Source organism: Bos javanicus, chromosome 3 (assembly GCF_032452875.1).
Source record: "Bos javanicus breed banteng chromosome 3, ARS-OSU_banteng_1.0, whole genome shotgun sequence".
Classification (NCBI taxonomy): domain Eukaryota; kingdom Metazoa; phylum Chordata; class Mammalia; order Artiodactyla; family Bovidae; genus Bos; species Bos javanicus.
The window spans coordinates 12,264,058-12,287,313 of NC_083870.1; the positions used below are offsets into that span (position 1 = coordinate 12,264,058).

General features: G+C 46.3%; 1 protein-coding gene and 1 long non-coding RNA gene across 2 annotated transcripts; one reads left to right on the plus strand and one right to left on the minus strand.

Annotated features, from left to right (window-relative positions):
* The first annotated feature begins 1,156 nt into the window (after nt 1-1,156).
* SMIM42 (small integral membrane protein 42) lies at nt 1,157-1,563 on the plus strand. The gene has a single exon (XM_061413216.1). It carries the CDS (start codon nt 1,255-1,257, stop codon nt 1,465-1,467), a length of 213 nt encoding a protein of 70 aa, XP_061269200.1. The 5' UTR covers nt 1,157-1,254; the 3' UTR covers nt 1,468-1,563.
* A 7,800-nt stretch (nt 1,564-9,363) lies between these two features.
* Nucleotides 9,364-15,329, minus strand: LOC133238913 (uncharacterized). The gene is made up of 2 exons (XR_009733673.1): nt 14,591-15,329; nt 9,364-10,539 (listed from the first exon to the last, which is right to left on the minus strand). It is a non-coding gene; the product is annotated as an uncharacterized LOC133238913 (long non-coding RNA).
* Between the last annotated feature and the right edge of the window lie 7,927 nt (nt 15,330-23,256).

The window sequence follows — 23,256 nt, forward strand, 5'->3', positions numbered from 1 at the left end:
AAAATCTCATCTTAAATTTTAAAAGACAATTGGCAGAGGCCCAAACCAACATGATGCAGATATTGAAATAATCTGACAAGGATTTTGAAGAATCACAAAAATATCTCAACAAACAATTTTAAAATAGAAAATCTCAGTGAAATAACTAAAGATATAAAGAAGAACCAAATGGAGATTTTAGAACTAGAAAATATAATCGCCAAAATTAAAAACTCAATGGATAAGCTTAACAGCAGAATGGAAGGGAAGGAGGAAAAGAATCAATGAACAAATGAACTTGAAGACCAAACAATATAAATTACCCAAGTTGAGTCAATTATCCAAAAGGAGTAATTTGGGTTAAAATAATAGTTTCCTTTTCCTCTTGTGTTTTCTAAATTACATTTGAAAATTAAAGTGAAAAGTATAACACTATCTAAATGTTAATTTCAAAGAATGTAGAAGAAATATTTAATAAAATTATATTGTAAATGGAGGTGGTAAAGGGACTTAAAGGGAGGTGAGTTTTCTACACTTATCTCCAACTGACAATGTGAACACCAATGGATCTCCATGATGATGGAATCATTCTGTATCTTGATTTCAGGGTTGAATCTACTTGCATGGTAAAATGCCTATACATATATTATATGCACACATATACTATAGGCACACATTGGTTTCTAAGTCCATTTACTGGTTTTGATTTTGTACAATAGTTATGAAAGATTAGCCACTGGGGGACCCTGGGGAACACTGGGTGAAAGACACATGGAACCTCTCTGTATTATCTTCGTAAATCCCTATGTATCTAAAATAATTTCAAAATGAAAACTTTTTAGATAAAAGAGGATTGAAGGGGCAACTTCACAGGCACTTAGGGAGCTCCCATTTCACTCTGGAGGTCAGACATGAAGGGAGGTGGTGCCCAGAGAACAAAGCATTCTGGACAGGAACCTTCAGTCAGACCCTCACCTTATCCTCAAGTGACATCACAAAGCCTCAGAAGCCCCGCCTACCACTCAGAAGTCTTGCCAGCTGAACTACATGTCAGTTCTGTGCTTGCTTTGAAAGCAGTTGTTCAACCTTGCTGAGCAAACTGATCTGCCTGTTCAGTTACATCGGAAGGAAAATGGCCCCATGTGAGCAACAAGTTCAACCGTTTGACACTCGTTCCTAAGCTCTTACAAAGGGCAAGACCAATTCTCCTCATGTTTTCTTGGTCGTGTGGGCAGTCTGTTTCTACCACATATCTCAGCTGTCTTTGAGAAACCTATGTCTTCCCCACAGCTTCCAGCATTCTTATGGGACAAGCATACACTAACCACAACCTTATCTGATCCTGCTTACCTGGTCAAAGTCCTCTTCTTCTTTGCACTCCTGATGACTCTGGTGACATTACTTATCCTAGTCTGGAAGGTAACCAGAGACAAAGGCAACAAAAACAGAGAACCAGACCAAAGAAAGGAGGCGACACTGCTGGCTTGAAGACCTATGGTTCTTGGTGGAGACTCCATTGAGGTGAAGACCTGGAGGCCAAGAGGCGGACCACTTAGAAGCTGTCTTAAAGGTAGAGCATGGAAAAGAAGAACTGCTTCGGGCACTGCATCCCCCCTGCCAGATGCTCCCCTTGGCCGCCTCCTCTATGACCCACTTCTGCTATAATTCACATTCATTCTGCTGCTCTTTGTCTTCTCCAACTCCTGAGTTTAAATGTCTTCTCTCCGTGGATCTTTCCAGACTGAAATTATAAATGGCTTTTGATTTTTGCATTAACAGATGAAAAGGAAAAATGGAGGATTAACAATCACTTACAAAGCCCAAATTTTTAAAATTGGATATGTGTTGACTCTTGGATATTGAAATTATTGGAAACTCATAGCATCTCAAACTCTACAATAAAGCCATAGTGGAAGCTCAGTTCCAGAAGATCCTTGAAAGGCTCACCTACCCTGAATTCTAGGTAAAATTCTCCCTCCTCCTCACCTAATTGTTGGAATAAAGAGTATTTCCTCTCAAAAAAAAACAGTTTGAAGCACCAAGTGCTTTATCTCTTTTCTTCCCCATCCTCCAACTTTGTGGGTTGGCAAATTTTTAAAATAGCATATTCTAAAGCCATACTTTTGTTTGATTTTTAAGAATCTTTTCTGAATTTGGAACACATTAACTTCCTTTGCAAATGAAATATAAATTAAAGCACAATGTTTTAAAAATCCATACCCTCAGAAAATTAGGCTTGAGTACACAACCCCCGCTTTCTGGGTTGTGTACTTTGGATCTCAAACCATGGGTCATTCATTCCCTTTCACTTTAACCCATAGAAATGAAGGAGCTTGCTCACTCGTTGCTGAGGAGAGGTCACTATGCTATCAGACCCAAGGGGAGCCCACATGCGCCTCCCTCACACCTGCTTCCTCCAGTGCCTGGCAGTGGTGGTGTGTGTTTTGGGGGTTGACCAGCTTCAGCAGAGACTGATTACAGGTGGCCCACAAGAGGACCTAAGGCCTCATGGCCAAGGAAGCCGTATCCCTCTCCCCTCTGGTAAAGCGGACCCTATATGGAGGCGGCGAACCTTCCCTTCAAGACGACTGTCAAACTTTTTCTTAGTCCACCTTGCCTGCTTGGGAAGTAGGTGGGGGGTGAGGTAGGATGGAGTGGAGTGGGAAATGAGGTGCGTGGGGTTCTTACGCACCTCTTTTTGGGGCAGGGACGGTCCGCGAAAGGTCAGTCATGCCTCAGAGTTGGCAGAAAGATCCTCACCACTCCTCACTGCCTCCAGATCTTTCTCTCCTATCCCGCAATGCCTTTATTCATCCAGCAGAGGGTTACTAAGCTCTTGACGTGTATCAGGCTCCAGACCTGGGAGCTCGGGATAGGAGAGCCTACACAGCAGTGCCGGATGGATGTTAACCAACTACTCACAGGGATGAATGCTTCATTATCAACTGAGAACAGTGCTCCGAAGAGAAATGGCTTTGTGAGAGTGTGTATCAAAGGAAACTGACGTGGCCTGGGGAAGGTTTACCCGAGGAAGTCACTCCCAGCTGAGCTAAGAACTGAGGAGCTAGCGAAAGTTAGACGCTGACGGATGTGGGCGGAGGGGCACAGCCTTCTAGACAGAGGTCAGCGCATGCAAAGGCCTGTATCAGCAGGCCTGTTGTAAGAATGGGCTAGAAAGACGGTGATTCTGGAGCACGACCACGGAACCGTATGGAGCTGGAGAAGTTTGTGGGACGGGATCTCACCACACATCTGTGGGCAATACTAGTCAGGATGATGGTGAGGGGGATGGCTCAGTCCTCTAAAGTTCCTTGAATTAACAGCGCTGTGCCTGATTACGAGACTCCTGGGCCAGGTCACTCCATGCTCCCCAGAGACTCGAAGTCACCTTTCTCCCATTTTCTTCTGCCCTCCAGGATCTCCTCTCCAAACTTCTCACGCACCCAAATCTCTTCCGCTTTATCCGAATTTGGATACATGCAGACAAATCAATCGGACTGCATTGTGAGCTTATGGCCACCTGATGGCAGCAGAGAGTCAGCAAACCTGGCCCCTGTGGCAACCCCTAGGCTGGGCGAGCCTCGCTCCTTTACCCTATAAGAGTTGGAAAGTTAGTGCCTAAGAGACGATAATCAGGTTATTTATGACAATGGGAATCTCTTATCCAGATCTTCTGGGCTAGAGATTTCATAATTTTTTTGGCATCAATTATGTGCTGGCTCTTAGCAGTTTCTCTCTTCTGCTTAACTACACTATGAAAAGGACGTTATGGCCACAGGTGGGAAGTTGAGTAAGGCTCAACTCCTAAACAGGCTAATTCTCTATCCAGTGTCTCACAGCAGGGCCAGATTATCTTTCCTCTCCCTGCTGCCTTCTGCATTCATTGAGGAATAAGACATCTCCTGCTCGGAGGCATCTCTTCTTTCCCTATCAGAAGTCTCTTTGCTCCAAATTGCCACTGGCATGAGTTGATATTGTGCCCTGCATCTTCCTCTGTTGTCACCTCCTCTGGCTTCTCCCCAGCACCTTCAGAGAGGTCTGTCTGCAACTCCAGATCCTGCACGTGTAGGGATGAAGTCAACAAATACCAACCACCATAGTGCATAGTGTAGGAGGTCGTGGTGTTCTGTAGCTCAGTCATGTCCAACTCTTTGCGACCCCATGGACTGCAGCACGCCAGGGTTCCCTGTCATTCACTGTCTCCCAGAATTTGCTCAAACTCATGTCTATTGTCGATGATGCCATCCAACTATCTCATTCTCTGTCACCCCCTTATTCTCCTGCCATCAATCTTTCCTTGTGGGTAATAGGAACCAGAGGGGAAAGGTAGTGGAAAAAGATAAGACACTGCTCCCTTCTGCAGGGAGTTTCTGAGCCAGTTGTGACTGAGGGCTTCCTCAATCACAGTGCCAGGCGGGTTCTGAGAAAGGCCAGGGATAGGGTACTAATGGAATGCTTTAAGCATTCTGAAGTCTGGGGAACCCCTGTGGGCTAAATCAATCGGGGGCGAGGGGCTCCCTGAAGCAAGAGAATTGTTAGGAAAATATATGGCTTGGATTTAGGAGTGGGAAGGAGCATGTGATAGACATAAGGAACAGTGAGTCAACCAAACAATGCATGTAGGGAAGCAACGGGAAATCAGGTCTAGAATAGAGTACCAGTCAGTGGGAAAGGGCCTTGAATGCCAGATGAGAGTGCTGGATTTCAACTAAAGGGGACCCAGTGAAGATGTTTGACAAGGGGAGTGACAAGTGAAATAAGCATTAAACAAGATTACTCTGACATAGTCAATGCATCAGGCAAATGGGAGGAGAGACTGAGTGGGAAGACCAGTAAAAATGCCAGCTGAGGGACAAAACTCTATGAAATTTCTGGTACTTTCCTGTTTTTGTGACTTTGCTCATTCTATTCCTTCCACCTGAAATGCCCTTTTGTAAACCTTTCTCTGCTCAATAGTTTTTAAGGGAGAGTGGAATCCAGAGAGGTACATCCTAGGACTTGGTCTAAAAGCAGGCCATAGAGGTGAGGACCTCTGCCTCTCCCCATTCTCCTGGCCCTGAGAGCTGAGTGACTGTGTCAGGGCCTGACACAGATGATGCTACAAGCTGGGGGTGGGGTGAGACGTCTGTTTCCTTGGAAAAGTTTAAACTCTCGGAGCTGTCTTTTCAGGAGGATGTGTGGGTGGGAGTAGGCCTCCCCTCCCCTCCCACTGCTCTTTCTCCAGTCCATTAGGTGCTCTAACTGTTCCAGCTGACTGAAGCTCAAACACTGGGGATTCCTAAACCAGCTGCAGCCTGGGAATCAGAGTTGCCACCGTCTGGACTGAACCATCAAGCGTCAGCGTCAGAAGGGCCTTAGGCCATCCAGAACCCCACTGTCATTTTACAGAAGAGGCCCCTGATGCCCAGAGGGGAAATGAGGGAAAGAGTGAGTGTGGAAGAGAAGCCAGAGCAGGTAAGATCAGACAAGTGTAGGGTGAAATCTTAGTTTCACCACTTCACACTAGCTATGCATCCACAGGCAAATTATTTAAGCCAGTGGCTCTCAAAGTATGATCCTGGGATCCCTGGGGCTCCCCCAAGACCTTTTCAGGAAATTGAAAGATTGAAACTATTTTCATAGAAACAGTAAATTCTTATTTTTTTTCATTCTCATTCCCTCATGAGTTTTTGAAAGGGTACATGACATGTCTTCTAGTAAGTCAAGAGTTAGAGAGATTTGCAAAACTGTGAAACAGTACTCTTCTTCCTCCTTTCTAGAATTTATCTGTGTTAACATAAGTTTGTTGTTATTTTATATGAATCAATAAGTTCTTGTTAAAGTTCAGTGTTAATTTCTAATATTGCAAACATGGATAAATATAACCTACATAAAGAAAAGTTCCTTGGGGTTCTCCATACTTCTTAAAAGTGTAAGAGGATAATGAAACTAAAAAGTTTGAGAAGTAGGAATTTAAACTCTCTAGGTCTTCATTTCCTTATCTGCAAAATGGGCATATTATCTCACAGCATAGTTTGAAACTTAAAAAAGTTATTCCAGATAAAATGCAAAACAACTGCTCAAGGTCTCCTGGTATTGTGTTTCTTGAACAATGGCCTCTCCAACCTCCCCTCAGATCTGTTCTTGGCTTTCCCTGGGAAGGTAAAGAAGCTGCCTGCGATGTGGGAGACCCACATTCGATCCCTGGGTCAGGAAGATCCCCTGAAGAAGAAAATAGCTACCCACTCCAATATTCTTGCTAGGAGAATTCCATGGACAGTGGAGCCTGGTGGGCTCCAGGGGCTCGCAAAGAGTCGGACATGACTAACACTTCCACAGTTTCACTTCAGAGACCCTAGAGTCTGGGGGATGAAGCATAGTGGAGTATGAAGATGCTATGCTACTGGAAGCCAGTGTCTGCAGGCACAAAGTCCCTTTGCATGCCTGAGGCAGATCCCCATACCAAGGTCAGCAAACAGTGACAAGTCTACCAGATTGCCTTGTGCCACAGCGAGGGCCCAGAAACCTCTGTGCATCTGCAGTTCACCGCTGTCACCACCTGAGGGCAGCATGCCCCCACAAGTAGAACAGCAGAGCCCACTCAGGAAGAAAAATAAGCTTGGTGCTTTCAGAGCAGAAAAAGTTACTTCAGAGAATGCCTCCCTTCAGAGAGTATCTCCCTGAAACCTCTGTGACATTCCTCCAACAACTAGTAAGGGGAGCTGACCTGCCAGAAAAGTCATAGTTGCTCAGTCATGCCCAACCCTGGGACCCCATGGACTATACAGTCCATGCATGGAATTCTCCAAGTTAGAATACTGGAGTGGGTAGCCTTTCCCTTCTCCAGGGGATCTTCCCAACCCAGAGGTCAAACCCAGGTCTCTCGCATTGCATGCAGATTCTTTATCTGCTGAGCCACAAGGGAAGCCCCTGAAACATCTGTGACATTCTCCAACAACCAGTAATGGCAGCTGACTTGGCAACAGGGATGATAAACCCTGTGGATGATATTTGAAACAACCCTGAAGAGTCCCAGTGATCTGTTTTCAAGTAAAGGTTTCAAAAGTCGTATTACCTCCCCAGTCCCCATCCTCTTTTTTTTTTTTTTTTAGCGTTTTATTTATTTATCTAACATGCAAAACATGTTGTTGGGGTATACCCGATTAACAATGTTGAGACAGTTTCAGGTGAACAGCGAAGGGACTGAGCCACACATATTCATGTATCCATTCTCCCCCAAGTTCCCCTCCCATCCAGGCTGGTACCTAACATTAAGCAGAGTTCCATGTTCTATACAGTAGCTCTTTGTTGGTTATAGATTATAAATATAGCAATGTGTACATGACCTTCCCAAAGTCCCCAACTTGTCACTGCTGGCTCCATAAGCCTGTCTTAATGTCAATGAAAACAAATGCTAGGAGTCATAAAATGGATTGCTAGACTCACCTGGCCACTAATTCCCTGTATAAGTGAGCCCGTTTCCTCATCAGTAAAGAAGAAAAAAGCATAACCATCTCATAGGATTATGAGGCTCGAAGGAGAATGATGTAAAGAATCTTTGTGAAGTCTGAGGTGCTATAAACTCTTTAATAATTTTATATCTTAGGAAAAGCCAAATAGGTAAATCCAGGTGACGCTAGTGGTAAATAACCCGCCTGCCAATGCAGGTGACATAAGAGGCACGGGTTCCATCCCTGGTTTGCGAATATCCCCTGGAGAAGGGCATGGCAACCCACTCCAGTATTCTTTCCTGGAGAATCCCATGGACAGAGAAGCCTGACAGGCTATATAGTCCATGGGGTTGTAAAGAGTCAAACACAACTGAAGTGACTTAACACACATGCATGATATATATAGATAGATAGATCTATGTATATATAGAGAGAGAGATATATATACATATGTATATATATAGATATATATAGATCTATGTATATAGATATGTAAGTCTTTTTGACTGTGTGCCAAATATATATATGCTTGACTTGGATCAGAAAGGGCCGGTGACTGAGCAAGATCAAGTTCCTTAGAGTTTTCTGGGTCTCCTGATTTAATTAAAGCTCAGTCCAAATAAGATGGATCTAGAAGACAACCATACAAATGTGACCTGAGGAGAACCGCACTTTCCTGTTAATAAGAATTAACACCTAAGTAACACCCACTACAGTGTTCTTGCCCGGAGAATCCCAGGGACGGGGAGCCTGATGGGCTGCTGTCTATGGGGTCACACGGAGTCGGACACGACTGAAGCAACTTAGCAGCAGCAGCAGCAACACTTTATAGCTTACAAAGTGGTTTTGGTCACATTCCCCCAACTCCTCCTGAGAAGAGAGGAAGACATTCTCATTCATCTTCTTTCATAGTTAGAAAACAGGCCCAAAGAAGTGAAGTCACTTGCTCAAGATTTCAAAGTAAGGCAGGGGTACAGCCGGACCCTCTGAGTCCAAGGTTTGCATTCTCTCCACTGTGAAGCCTCAGAAGACTGGGGTGGTGAAGGAATCACCACCTCCATCTCACATCTCAGACATGGCATGTGGGCAGCTCCATCACCAACCTCTTTGCAAGGCCAACTTTATCCAGCCTGAGGGCTCCTGGCTCCCACTTCCTCAACCTCCAGTAAATACAGGTGGCTTTTTCTTAAAATGTAAAATGGCCTTACTCTTCAGTTTTAAGGACCTGCCACCACTGTTCTGAGCCCGACTCCCTCCTAGCACCCAGCCCAAACTCTCCAGGGCAGTTTCCTCACAGCCCACGGCTGTGCAGCACTGAGCCATGTGGAGCCACACAAGCCATGTGGCAGCTGAGGGCACAGGGCAGTGTGGAGGCGAGGTGGCAGCAGAGCCCAACAGAAGGCAGATGGGAAAGGGGCCACAGTGAGGTGGAGACCACCTAGGACCAGAATCTGGGACACTGAAGACTTTAAGCTAACTTCTATTTATTCCTCAGGGCACTCAAGCAGATCCCTGAACCACCCTACTCCTTGGTTGCTTCATTCATAGATACACCTTGTATATTCCCAAGTATACCTTTATTCCGTGTATAAACATAAGGCAAAGGAAGGCCCAAGTGCTGCCAGACCTCTCTGTCTGAAGGAAGGCTTCATTTGATCTCCCCCATTGTAAAGTGAAAGTTGTTCAGTCGTGCCCAACTCTTTGAGACCTCAAGGACTGTAACCTGCCAAGTTCCTCTGTCCATGGAATTGTCCAGGCCAGAATACTGGAGTGGGTAGCCATTCCCTTCTCCAGGGGATCTTCCCAACCCAAGGATTGAAGCCAGGTCTCCCACATTGCAGGCAGATTCTTTACCATCTGAGCCACCAGGGAAGGCCTGTCTCCCCAATTGTCTACCCTTAAATTGTACTTTGTAATTCACACTAACATGTATTTCAGCCAGTCACTTCTACTCTTAACCTGGATCCATGGATAGATTTTAGGGGGCGATGGGTTCTGGGAACAAACTGGAGAGGGTGATACATCTCACTAACCTCTAAGTGAATTTAGTATTTCTCCACTACGAGCCCCAGTAGGATTAGCAGTGCCTGTGCTTCTGTCATAACTGAAATCAAGATGCCTTCACATTCTCTCAGTTGCTGCAGGTCTCTTGAAATATTATTTGCACTCATCACAACTTGGAAATTATGGTAGTTATTAGATCTGCTGCTAGATCTGGTTATTGAATGCCTTGTTAAAGAAAGTGGTAGATTACTCTGTCAGAAATTTGGTGTGGTTTTTTTTTTTTTTTAACTCTTTCGATAACAGTATTTCAGTACAATTGGCTTCCTTCATAATCTTAGGTGTTTCAGTGTATGCATTTGGGAACATCGGCTTCACCAGACTGCCAGTGGAGTCCTGCACACAGAAAGGATCAGGCCCCCTGACCCCAAATGCTCCTCTGAGTCCTCAAGGATGTCTGTGTCCAACCAGGCTCATAGCACCAAGCTCCCTGCATAGAGAAAGACAGTGGAGAGAGGGCAGAAGAGTGTGGTATCTCCTTTCTCCTACACTGACTTGCTATCTTGTTTAACCGTTACAAGAATTCAGAGAAGATGACCGTATTGTGCATATTTTAAAGAGGAAGAAACAGAAGCTCACACAAGAAATGCACAACAGCCCATCTCCTGCCCTCTGCCTTCAAGGGCTAAAGCTCCGCGGAGCCCCACCCCATAATAGTGAAGAGCTTGGCCTCAAGTCAGGCACAACCAGCTGTGTGACTGAGGGCTGGTCACTCAACTTCTCTGAGTCTCCGAGTCCTCATCTCCGCAGGGGGAACAAAAAACACCCATCCCACAGGGTTTCCTGGTGGTGCTCCATGAAACAACGTGTGTAAAGAGCTCAGCATGGGCCCCAGATCCACTGACTGTACACTGGCCACCATCACTGGTCACAGAGAAGAGACTCAGTCATTGCATCGCGGTTGCCTTACAGTCTATTCTAGAAATTATAGGCAACTTTCAGGCCATTCTCTCATCTCCAACTCCTCTTATCAGAAACGGCTAAGAATTTGTTTTCCTTCTCTCTCAGCATCCATGACTTCTTAGCAGCCAAATGGCTCTTCCCCTTCTCTCCAGGCGAAGCACTCGGGCTGAAAAAGATGAAAGCAGACGTGTCAGGGCTGGGAGGACGGAGGATGGGTGTCCGGCCGCAGTGCAGGTATCAGCAGTCCTGGGCTCGCCTGAGCAGCGCGTTGCTCCCAGAGATGAGCCCGCTGCGGGGTGCAGGGCAGCATGTGCCATCCGTGTCTCCAAGTGCATGCGTGTAATTTATTTTCTTGCAGGGTTGGGGGGAGGTGGCCGAGGCTTCACAAGCTGTACCTGACAGATAATTACACAGAGACAAATTGTGCTCGGCCTTACCCTTCTCCGAGTATGGCAACCTCCAGACGCTGCGTGTGGTGGAGGGAAGGAGGAGACGGGGCGGGGACAGGGGGCGTGGAAGAGCGGGAGGGGGCGATGCTGAGCGCGGCTGACCCATTACTCATCCACAGCTGGGCGGACAGTGGAGCCGGGAGGGACTGGGGCGAGCCCTGGCTGAAGCGCAAAGGCTTCTCTGGACTGTGTCGTGGCTCTCTTAGGCGATGACAGACGCAGAGACAGTGCGCTCCCCGCGCCTCGTCCAAAGCTAGTTGCTCTATGAGAGGCCACATGCCAGACCCCCAGGGGCCGTGCGGACCCGACACAAGGTGCTCTGCTGCGCCCTCTAGAGGAGAAGCCGCCCAGAGCCTGGAGGGGTCCCAACTGGCGCCCCTGGTTCTGCTCTGGGAGCTGGTGGGAATTGCAGTTTCTCACCGATAGGGGGAGGGTCTCCCCGTCTCCCAGACTCCTGCCTGCATTCTCCCCACACCCACTATCCTCCCCCTTTTCCTTCCCCTATCTTCCCCTTTTTCCTTCCTCTTTCGATTAAAACTTTTTCTGTTGCATGACAGGATTTTATTTTTTAATGTTCCCAGGAGAAAACGTGGAAGATAATGTATATAGCCTATGAACTTTCTAAACTTTAAATAAATAAATAAAATGGTGGTGATTTCACTGTATTCTTATAATTATTTTACGTTGACCAGCATGAAAGCTAATAAAAATAAATCAAACCTATGAACATACTTTTTTTTTCTTTTTTAAGAAAGAGAAAAACGGACTGTTTAAGCCCAGGGAATCTACAAAGAATTTAGTTTTCAGTTCTTCCAAAGCTGAGGGACAGCTTTGACTCCCTCATCAATGAAACTAAAAACAAAATATTGTCCCTTGTTCGGTCATTTATTCGTGAGGCATCTATTGAGCATCAATGGAATGTCTGGCACCGAGTGTGACATAGACTGGTCTGTATCACCAAAGAGCAGAGCAGAATATGTGCGGCATATTGGGCAGCCCACCAAGACAGAGTGATTGATGTCCTTCATCGAGGGGCAGGGAGAGCTCCAATGAAGAGGCTTCTGTGATCGATAGTTCTCTCTTAGACCACGTTCTTCAGCACAGAGCCTGCCACACTCTTCCTTTTGCTGTATCTATATATTGTATCTCAGTGTGTTGCTCGTTCTTCCCTAGAGCCTCCTCTGAAATCCCAGGTGAGGTTAGCAGCTTCCCCCACCCCATGTCATAGTGGAATTACCTGTGGTTGCATCTTCCATCACCTGAAAGGCTGGAACCGCCTTTTCCCTGCCCAGCCTCACAGTGCCCAGGGCAGGTACACGAGTATTACTGAGCTGAATGGGCCTCGCCTTCTCGGATCAGTCTCCAACAAGCTTTGTCATTCTCCCCCCCCCCCCACCGTCCTCCTCCTCCATTTGGCTCCTCTCTGTCTCTGTGCTGTGCCCCCTCCCTGTTCCTTTGTTCTCTTTCATAAGATCGGTAACTGAGGAAAGGTTCCTCCTCCTTGTCAGGCCCATTCATTCTCCTTCCGCCATGCAGCCTGGGCCTGCTCCATTTATATCACTCCTCTCGGGTTCTCAACCTTCCCTTGGCCCCTCCCTCTTTTCCTAGAGCTGTGGCTGGGCTCTGGCAGGTGCTCTTAAGCCCCACACAGCCCCAGCAGCATGCCCATTCCTGTGGGCGCGTGTGGACACACACACACATCTACGCCCTAATCCAGGCACACCCCAGTCCATACGTGCATCCCCATTCCCTACACAGACCTTGCGGTACATATACCTGCCCCACACAAACACACACACCCAGGGTCTTCCTGCCTTTCCACAAGAAACCATTTATCTTTTCCTGAGAAGGAGGAGGAGACCCCTTGGGCATAAACCCACAAGTTCTTTGGAATAAGAAAGTCCAGTAAACCTCAGGGGACAGGGTCTTCAGATGACAGCGGGCTTGGAAGGTATTCAGCAGGAAGGTTCAGATCCCCCACAACACAGCTCCTCCTCACTCTCCAAGTCACATGTCCTTGAAGCTCATAAACCACTGTCCCTGCTCAACCCCTGGTCCGGGCCCTCTCTTGTTCTCTTCCTCCAGGCCTGCTGGGGCCCTTCTGGCTCCTCCTGCCACTCCCTCCTCACTCCCTGAGAGCCTTTTAACTTCCTCCACACTGAAGACATCACCTGATGTGTCCTCAAGCTCCGGGCTTCAACCCCCACCCCTTCACTTTCCAACCTTCCCAGTCCCCACACTCTCTTCCTGAGGCTACACTTGCATCCCAGCCCAGCTCCTCATTCCCTGCTTCCTTCAGACACATCTGCCCCAAATGACTCCTGCTCCTTCTTCCCTGCCCCTGCCTACCCTGACACTCCCTTCCATTCACAGGCTCCCCTTGTACAGAGAACCTTCCTGAATCTATGACCGTAGAAGACAGTCTCCTGCCTGGGATATTAGGGACAGTCTCTACCTCTAACACAGAGTCATGGATTAGCACAGTTTGTGGATTTCCGAGCCCATCCAATGCAACCTTTTTACTTTTACAGATGAGAGAACTGAGGTTCAGAGAGGAGGAAAGGATCAGGAGCACACAGCTCATCCACCTGAATTAAACAGCAAGCACTCGATGCTCACTCAGCGCTCATATCCTGCTATGCAGATGCCTCCGTGGACACAAGTTCCATTGCCTGAACTGGTGGTATTGACGGCGCAGTAAAGAGGTTGGGGGTGATGAAATCTCGGGGAATAATTCTTAAAGAGACACACAACTTCCACCTTCTTTCTGAGACTTGTGAATGAAACTTACAGTTGAGAAGATGGTCAAGTGGCTGATTTAGTCAACCCTCACTGGGAGAAGATAATCCCAAGAGATACCAGCCTGGCAGTCTCTAAATTTCAATCTCTCCTTACTCTCTGTCTCTCTCTCTCTGTCCTAGAAGGCTTTTGGCTTCAGGAAGGAAACACTTCAGGTGAATGAGAAGGAAATGCTCATTCTTGGAATCAGTCCTTTTTTTTTTTTTGGCTGCATGGGGTCTTAGTTTGGGGCACTCCAGATCTTTGCTCTGGCATTCGGAATCTTTAGTTGCAGCACACAAATTTAGTTGCACTATGTGGGATCTAGTTCTCTGACCAAGGATTGAACCTGGGACTCCTGCATTGGGAGCCCCAGTCTTAGTCACTGGAACACCAGGGGAGTTCCTTGGGATCAATCTTGATTTTTCACCCCCTGGAAATGATAGGCAAGGTACTGAGGGTGTCTTCCTGTGGGCATAGGGACAGAGAATAGAATTGGCTAAGAAACTGAAAAGGAATATGCCAAAGGGGAAAAGAGAGGCAGAGGTGGCCGAGACCAGGAAAGGAGTGAGCCAAATTTCCCTGCGAGCCTGAATTCCACGCGGGGAGAGATGACTGTTTTAATTATCCCTGTATTCCTCTTACCCCTCTCGTCTCTGGTGATAGGGAGGAATCGACGGAGAGGGAAGGAAACACTAAGTGAGGCTCAAAGAATATGAAGCCGAAAGACAGAGGGAAATGGAAGAAACAAAGGAAACCGCTTAAGAGGCAAAAAAGGCAGCAGAAAGAAGGGTAGAGAAAACGAGTTGGCTTCCTCCGCTCTGGCTTCGGGCTCCGAGTGGCCGCTGGGAGGCGCCCTGCGCACCGCGCTCTCCTCTCCCCGTTCCCTGCTCCCTACTCCCGGCTCCCCGCCCGCCCGAACTCCCTGCTCCCGCCTCGCGCCTCGGCCCCGCCACACTCCAGCAGAAGCCATTACAGAGAACAAACTACCTTCTTGTCTCCGAGATGGGTCCCCGGGGCGGAAGGCAAATTGCCTGCCTCGTGCATAATAAACCAGGCGTGGAGAGGCGCACGGAGGAGGCCCCGGCTGCCGGCGAGCAGAGGCAGCCCCGCGGTGCCCGCCGGGTCCGCAGCGCCGCCCGCCCCCACCGCTCCGGGAGCCTAGAGTCCCTATCCCGGCGTGGGTGGCTGCACCGGGTGTCCGAGAGGTCAAGGGCGCGTGGGGATAGGTCTGGGAGAATCTCCAAACACCGGTTTGCACCCGTATGCCCATCTGCATCCAGTCCACAGACAAGTTTTGACTGTTGGCTGATCCCAGGAAAAACGATACCAAGAGCTTCTATCTTTGTCGGGTCACTTGCTTCTGCCTGGAATGCCTTTCTGCTTTTGAAAAAGCAGCCTTTCTCATACTTCCAGTCCCTGTCAGAGGGCAGCAGTTCTCACTCTGAACTCCCAACAGCTACAAGCAATGGCTGTCTTCTTTCTGCTAAGGTGGCACTGTGTTCAGATTCCTGGTATCTAGCAGTTACGTCACAAATTACATTTGCATGCATACAGGTCTCTGCTATTTGACTGCACATTTCTGAAGGGCAGAAAGCTTTACTTACTTACCTTTACCTTACTTACCCAGAGACTTAGCACTGAGGCACTGAATGAAACAATGAATGGGTGTAAAAAATGAAACTAGAGATCCAAATCAATTCATCACAGGTTCTTTTCTGCCACTTACTATTGGCTTCCTGCAATTCTTGTTCTGCCTTGAGATTCTATATAGGGCAGAGGAACTATACATAGATGTTACATATTGGCTGAATTTGAGACAGGAGGGAAGGGGGCAGGGCACAATTTTTGGGAGAATGACATAGTCACAAAACAATGACAAAAACAGGTTGGAACCAACTAGGTCCAAGATGGTAGAAGATTTGACTTCCAATGGACCTAGAGCCTCATTACATGCTCATTGTAATACATTAGCATGCTAAGTGATACACCCACAAGCACCGTGACAATCACCAGGAGGACCATCAAAGATCAAAACATGAGCAGTGGCCCAATTCCTGGAAATCTCTGCCCCTTCCTTGAAATAGTTGGAATAATCCTCCTACCTATTATTAGCCTATGAAATTGTGTGTGTGCTAAGTCATTTCAGTCATGTCTGACTCTTTGCGACCCTATGGACTGTTGCCCACCAGGCTTTTCCGTCCATGGGATTCTCCAGGCAAGAACATTGGAGTGAGTTGCCATGCCCTCCTCCAGGGGATCTTTCCAACACAGGGATCAAATCCGTAGCTCTTATGTCTCCTGCATTTAGGGGCCTCTCACCTTTTGAAATGACTCTCTCTACACAGATTGACTTCTTACCTATCACTTGTCTCTCAATGAACTCTTTCTGGGATGAGACATCAAGAACCTGAGTTTCAACAGGTCCTGAGATGAGGTGTGTGATCTCAGTTAAAAGACTATGGATTCAAGTCCCAGTGTGAGTTACATGATTTCAAAACCTCCTCAGAGGAGATTAGCCATCCTCAGAAACTGTGTAGGAAGAAGACGTTGAGTGGGGAAAGGGGTGCATATGGAGCCTAGTCCTTGCCTGCAAGGAGCTCCCGGTCTCATGAGGAAGCCACTCAAATAAACAGTGACAAGCCAATGTGCCAAGTGCATAGAAAGAAAAAAGCAGGGGAGCCAGAGTTTTTCCTGAGATAGGCCAACAATCACAAACCTGTCTGTGGCTCTGGGTCCAGAGATAGGGGCAGGAAAAGAGCACTCATGAGGAACCCACATCAAGACAGTGCAGGAGGTGAGAAAATCTCCAGGCAGGAGGCAAAGCCCAGGGCTTAGCTTAGAAAAGGCGAAGGGGGATGAACAAGAGAGTTCTCTCTCTCTCTTTCAAGGAGAGAACCCATTTAAAGGAGGCAGGAAATGACATGGCCCACATGATGGGGAACTCTAAGTAGACTCACAAGTGTTCTTCTAAAACCCTAGAAATGGACTGAACCAGACATGAGGCTCAACAGAGAGGGCCAGTTCATGGAGCCCTCGACTGACTTGTTAATGGGCTTAATTTTGTTCTGACCTTAACAGGGAGCTGTGCATGGGATGACTTCAGGGACAAGAGTATCACATCAGATTTGCATTTTAGACGATTCTTTAGCAACCAAGTCAAATATGGATTAGATGGAATCAGGCTGGAGACAGAAAGATCAGATGGAAGTCTCCCATATTAATTCAGACAAGTGAAGAAAGCCTGAACCAAGGCAAGCATAATGGGAATGGGGAGCAAGACTCAGAATCAGCAAGGAAGCAGGATCTGCAGGTCTTGGTGACTGATTGGATATGAGGCAGAAGGAAGGGGGAAAAATAAGCTTGCTTCCCAAGGTTTTAGATTAAGTAAGTGGATAAAAATGGCAACCCACTCCAGTACTCTTGCCTAGAAAATTCCATGGATGGAGGAGCCTGGTGGACTACAGTCCATGGGGTCACAAAGAGTCGGACACGACTGAGTGACTTCACGACTTCACGACACGAAGCGGATAAAAGGTGACTTTATCCAAGGAAGAAAAGGTGGATTTATAGGTAAAGCATGTTGTATTTGAGGTTCTGGGAAACTATTTTTACAATGTAGGGCCTGCAACTCTGAAGGAAGCTATGCTGGAGATAGAAAGTTGAGAGTCATCAGTGTAACTCTAGTGACTTAAAGACAAAAGAATAGATGAGATTAACTTCAAAAGCCTGAGTAGAGGGAGAAGAGTGTCCAAGACAATACACTGGATACTACCTGCATTTAAGGGACAGATAGAGGAAGAGCCTACTTCTGCTGAGAAAGAGTAGTCAGGTGTAGGAGAATTTGAGGTAACACCGCAGAGCAAAAGGGAGAGTTTTAGGCATGGTCGTTAGTAGACAGGCCAAGGAGGTACTGGGAAAGGCTTTAAAAGGGAGAAAAAAAGACAGATGGATGTCCTGCCTAACTTCCCTATCAAGGTTATCTCTGTTCTTCACTGTCTATTTGCTGTTTTATACCCTCTAAGTTGTGGAAAGCTAATAATTCAAATGATTCTTGTCCATCGAAATGCAAACAAGTTGTGTATGGTAGAGTGCAACTGATTAGTGCCTCGTGGACAAAAATTCATTTCAGAAGTCCTGGTTGACCTATCTAAGTGTGATATTTTGAATTTTCCTTTAAAGCAGTTGAAACATCTAACTGTATCTCTCATTAATGATTAAATACAGTTTTGGACACATTTAATTTTGTATTTGTATGAAAATCATGATTAATTTTTGTTTAAAAAAAATGATTCTAGTGGGATTTCCCTGGTAGTCCAGTAGTTAAGGATCCACCTTGCTATGCAGGAGTGGATTCAATCCCTGGTTGGGGAACTAAGATCCCACATGCCTTGAAGCAACTGAGCCCAAGTGCTGCGACCACTGAGTCTGTAAGCCACAACTGGAGAGTGGCATGAAAAAATCCCACATGACACAAGGAAGAACTCAGGAGCTGCAACTAAGATCCAAGGCAGCCACGTAGAAAAAAATGATCCTAGGGACTGCCCTGATGGCCCAGTTGCTAAGACTGTGCATTCTCAATGCAATGCGCTGGGGTTTGATCCCTGGTCAGGGCACTAGATCCCAAATGCTGCAGATAAGACCCAGGGTAGCCAAATAAACAAAACTTTTAAAGTGACACTATAACAGAAGAAAATAACTGAAAAGTGACCATTGGATCTGATGACTAGAGCAAGATCCATTTGGCAGGATCAGAAGATAGACTGTAGTGTGTTCAGAGGGTCAAGTGATAAAAGCAGGAAAGTACCAGCCTTGGATTTCCAGAAACTTAGCTGAGAATGGAAGGAAAGAGTTTGGCTATTAGCTGGAGGGCACCATATTATGGAAAGTAAGAAGTTTTTTTTTTTTTTTTTTAATGGCTGGCACCACAATTCCTTTTTCAAGTGTTGATACTTTGGTAAGCTGTGCTGGGTGTAATAAAAATGGCAGAGGCACAAATGGAGGGGAGTGTATTAGGGGGGTGCTTCGGGATGACAAGCAAGGATCACTTATTTGTCATAGGAGTGGAGGTCTTCCCAGAAGAGATAACTCCTGATTTGAGTCTTTAAATAGGAGTGAGTTGACTTTTTGCTTTTTCTTTTTCTTCCCTGTGATTATGGAGGCCCAGGCGTCAGAGATGTTGCACTAAGTCCATGCCAAGTATGAAGGAAACAAGTTCTGGTGGGAAAGACTTAGGGTCAAAAAACTTCCATTCTTCCTCTTGCTACCGGTTTGCCATAAATATTACACAGAAGCCAAGTGTTCTGAATGGAAAATTGGTGAGGAGCATTTGGAAATGTACTGTCCTAAAAATCCAGGTTGCTTCATTGCCACTAGGTTGGTATCCCTAGAAGACATCAGAATCATGGAATCCTAGTTGTTCGTGCTTAGAAGCAAACTCACAATTCAGTGGTCCAAATTCCCCCTGATTTTTGACAGATAAAAAGTGTAAAGATGTTTCCCTATCCTCAGGGAGTTCACCATCATTGACAGATCCCAGTTCCCTGATTCAGAGCACAACCAGCCCACATGGTTGAACTCAAATATTAGACTTTTTGTCCTCAACCTACCAGAATTCCCAAAGTATCTACATTTGCCCTAAGGTTTTTCTACCTCCATGGAATTTTCTTTTTTCTTTCTCTCTCCCTCTCTCTTTTTTTTTTTTTTTTTTGGCCCCATGGCTTGTGAGATTTTAGTTTCCTGACCAGGGATTGAACCCTGGGCCCTTGGCAGTGACAATGAAGAGTCCTAACCACTGGACCACCAGGGAATTCTCCTCCTCCACATAGAGTTTCTAATCCAAACCTGTGCCCAGTACTGGGGGACTATGCCCTCCCATAAGAAAGGGACAATTCTTGGGAATTCCCTGGTGGTCCAGTGGCCAAGACTGCGGTCCCAATGCAGGAGGCGCAGGTCAGGGAATAATACCCCACACATCGCAACTAGGAGTTCAATTGCTTCAACTAAAAATTCAGCAAGCAACAGTGAAGATCAAAGATCCCTCATGCTGCAGCTAAGACCTGGTACAGCCAAATAAATAAATATTTTTTTAAAAGAGAAAGAAAGGGGTGGTTTTGAACAATGAGGTCTGTCTCTCTTTTCCTACCCTAGGGAGGAGCTGCCCTTTTAAAGGATGATCTGGCATTCCAGCTTCATTCTGTGACATGTGGTCAGACCAAAGGGACAGGCATCCAAAAAAAAAAAAAATATTGCTTTAATAAATGAAGAGATTGTTAATAGCCCTTTAGGTTATTAGAAGGAGAGAGCTGGAGGCCTGGGGGCTCTGAGGCTGGAAGTTTCTTGGGTTTATTTGCTGAGCTTTTCTGAGTTGGCCCCATGGAACCTGGGATGGAGAATGGGGAATTCCCTTTAAGGCTTGGCTTCCAAGGCCCATTCTTCTGAACGTTGCACGTAATCACATTTGTGAAAGTGCTTGGCACATTTACTTAATATATGTTAGCTTCTTCCCTACCCTGGTGGCTGAGACAATGAAGAATCTGCCTACAATGCAGGAGACTAGGGTTCGATCCCTTGGTCAGGAAGATCCCTTGGAGAAAGGAATGACTACACACTCCAGTATTCTTGCCTGGAGAAAGCCATGGAATCCCTGGTGAGCTACAGTCCATGCGGTCACAAAAAGTCGTACACAATTGAGCAACACTTCCTTTCCTTATACTAAAAGCACCCCAGGTAGTTTCTGGTCCCCCAGAAGTACCCCACCGCAGTTCAGGTAGTTTCACTGAAGAAAGGGATCCAGGGATCAAGAGAGCAAGGCTGGTGGAACTAGAGTGCTCAGCGACCAGTTGAGGATGGAGGTCGGCAGGAGCCAGGTAAGGTAGGGCCTGTTGGAGGTGAGAGTGGATTCTATTCTAGGTGGAATGAGAAGTGAGAGGCCCAGAGCAAAGCAGTGAAGTGATATGATTTACATTTTAAAATGATTACTCAGGTTGCATAATTGTAGTTAAAGTCTAATTTTTTAGTACTGATGGTGAAACTAAGAAGAGATTCTTTTTCTCCCCAAGTAGGGTAACAATGGCTTCCCTGGTAGTAAAGAATCCACCTGCAATGCAGGAGACCTGGGTTTGATCCCTGGGCCAGGAAGATATCCTAGAGAAGGAAATGGCAACCCACTTCAGTATTCTTCCCTGGGAAATCCTATGGACAGAGGAGCCTGGCAAGCTACACTCCATGGGGTTGCAAAGAGTAGGACATGACTGACCACACATACATGCACCCAGGGTAACAATCCCCTAGGGAATCACTATCAATGCCCTGCTGTGGAGAACAGAATCTAGGGACACAAAGAATGGAAACAGAGAAAACATCTAGGCACTGCAGAGGTCTGGGCAGAGCTGAAGGACCGATTAGGGGATAGTAGTGAAGGCCAGGCCTCATGGTGGGTTTGGGGAAACATGCTCACTTAATATCCCATTGTGCTAGCTCTTCCCTCAGCTGATGACATAGGATCATTATTCCCATTTTATGGATAAGAAAACTGAGACTCAGAAAGCTTCCATAACTAGACTTGAACCCATATCTCCTGATTCTCAAACTGAACACAGAAAGGAAGGGGACAGAGCACAACCTTTAAAAAAAAAAGACATAGCCCAAGGACATGACATAAACTGACTAGCACCAGCTAGGTCTAAGATGGCAGATGAGTCAATTTCCACTAGACCTTAAGCCTCAGTGCATACTCATTTTAACACATCAGCAAGCTGATGCACCGCAGGTGCCAGGACAGTTCCAAGACTGACCATAAAGGTCAAAAAGTGGGTGGTAGCCCAATTCCTGGAAATCCCCACCCCTTCCCCCAAATAGCTCAAACACTCCTCCCACTCATTAGCCTATGAAATTACCCACCCCTATGAAAACACAACCCCATGCCCTGGCGCTGCTCTCGCCTTCTGGTCTGGCCCACACGCTGTCTGCAGAGTGTTTCTAAATAAACCCACTTCTTACCTATCACTTTGCCTCTGAATTCTTTCTGTAAGGAGACATCAAGAATCTGTGCTTCATTAATTCCTGAGACCAGGTGTGTGATCTCAGTTAAGAGGCCATGGGTTCAAGTCCCAATCTGAGTTGCACGGTTTCGAAACCAGACAGCTAACAGATCTTAAATCCTAGAAGCCAAGTCTGAAACATTGTGATGCTAGCCCTTAAAAAATTCCAAGTAGGCCATTCCACACAGAGCATTCCAAGTCTTGGGGGACCCTGAAGAATCTAGGTTGAGGTGCCAGGCCTGGGAACCCCTCTTATTCCATCTTCTAGGGATTATTGTCTGAGAATCTGGTATTCTCACTGCAGTGGAGGGGGTAGTATTCAGGGTCACTGAAGATTAAGGGACCTCCACTCTCTTTTGGGGAAGAGTCAGAAGATACTGTCTGTACTTACTGACTGTAAGAAGGTGAAGGAACATAGAGAACCTTACTGGGTTGAGGTTGGGAATGATCCTTCAGACTAGTGGGATGAAGTGGGTGAGGTTGTTTTCTAGCAGTTGTTCAAAACTCACTCAAAAGGGCAGATGTGGAAGAGTCAGGAAACCATATCATAAGAGAAAATGAAGAATCAGAAATATTATTTAACTTGGAAAAGAGGTATCTGGGAAGAAGCATGACATCTTGACAACTGTATTTCAATATCAAAAGAGTTGTTTGGGAAAAGGGGGTGGTGACTACAGACAGCAGTGCCCTGAAGGCAGAATTACAGCGCTGGGGAAAACTGCACGGAGGCAGATTCGTGCTCAGTGGAAGGAAGAAATGTCTTTTAATTAATCCTGCTGAAATAATAGAAAAACTTGGTTTCTTAAAAAAGTAGTAATAATAAATTAACAATACTGCATAAGGAGCCTGGCGGGCTACAGTTCACGGGGTTGAAAAGAGTTGGACGTGGCTTAGCGACTAAACAGCAACAGCAATGTTTTACATCTATTAGGTTGAACCATATAAAATCGCTGATGTTCGATCATTTTTGATCTATGAAAACAGCAATCATATATGGCTTGATTTAATTCATTTTCCCATCTCAGAATAATTTCCAAAGTCCTTTCAATGGCCTACAAGTTCTCATGGATCTGTTTGACTCCATCTTTCTCTCTAATAGGATCTCCTACCACCTCTTTCTACTCTTTCTGGACAGATTCCTTATTTCTTGCCTCAGGATCTTCACAGCTGCTGTTCCCTCTGCCTGGAATATTCTTTTTCCAAGTTTACCTGTCCTCTTACAGAGGCTTTCTCTGACCACCCAACACAGTCCATCCCTCATGATCCCCTGTACTCAGCTCTGTGTCTCTCCCGAGTACTAACCATCATCTGACACACACTTATCTGTTTATTGTCCCTCTCACATCATTATAACATAAGTGCCACAAGAGCAGGGACTTTGCAATGTTCCATGCTGTAGCCCCCAGGGCTTGAAATAATGCCAGACATATGGGGAATGTTCGATAAATATTTTTTGCATGAATGAAGGAATAATTTTTATCAGCGAGAAAACCGAGGCCCAAAGAGGTCAAATGAGTTTCCCAAAGGCATCAAGCTGGTGCCTGGGAAAGCTGGAGGGAAGCCCAAACATTCAGATTCCAAAGCCCAGACTCCATAAAAAGCCACCCTGTTTTC

Excerpts from the sequence above, each read along its gene's own strand:
- SMIM42 (XM_061413216.1), top strand. The coding sequence starts at position 1,255 with ATGTCTTCCCCACAGCTTCCAGCATTCTTATGGGACAAGCATACACTA.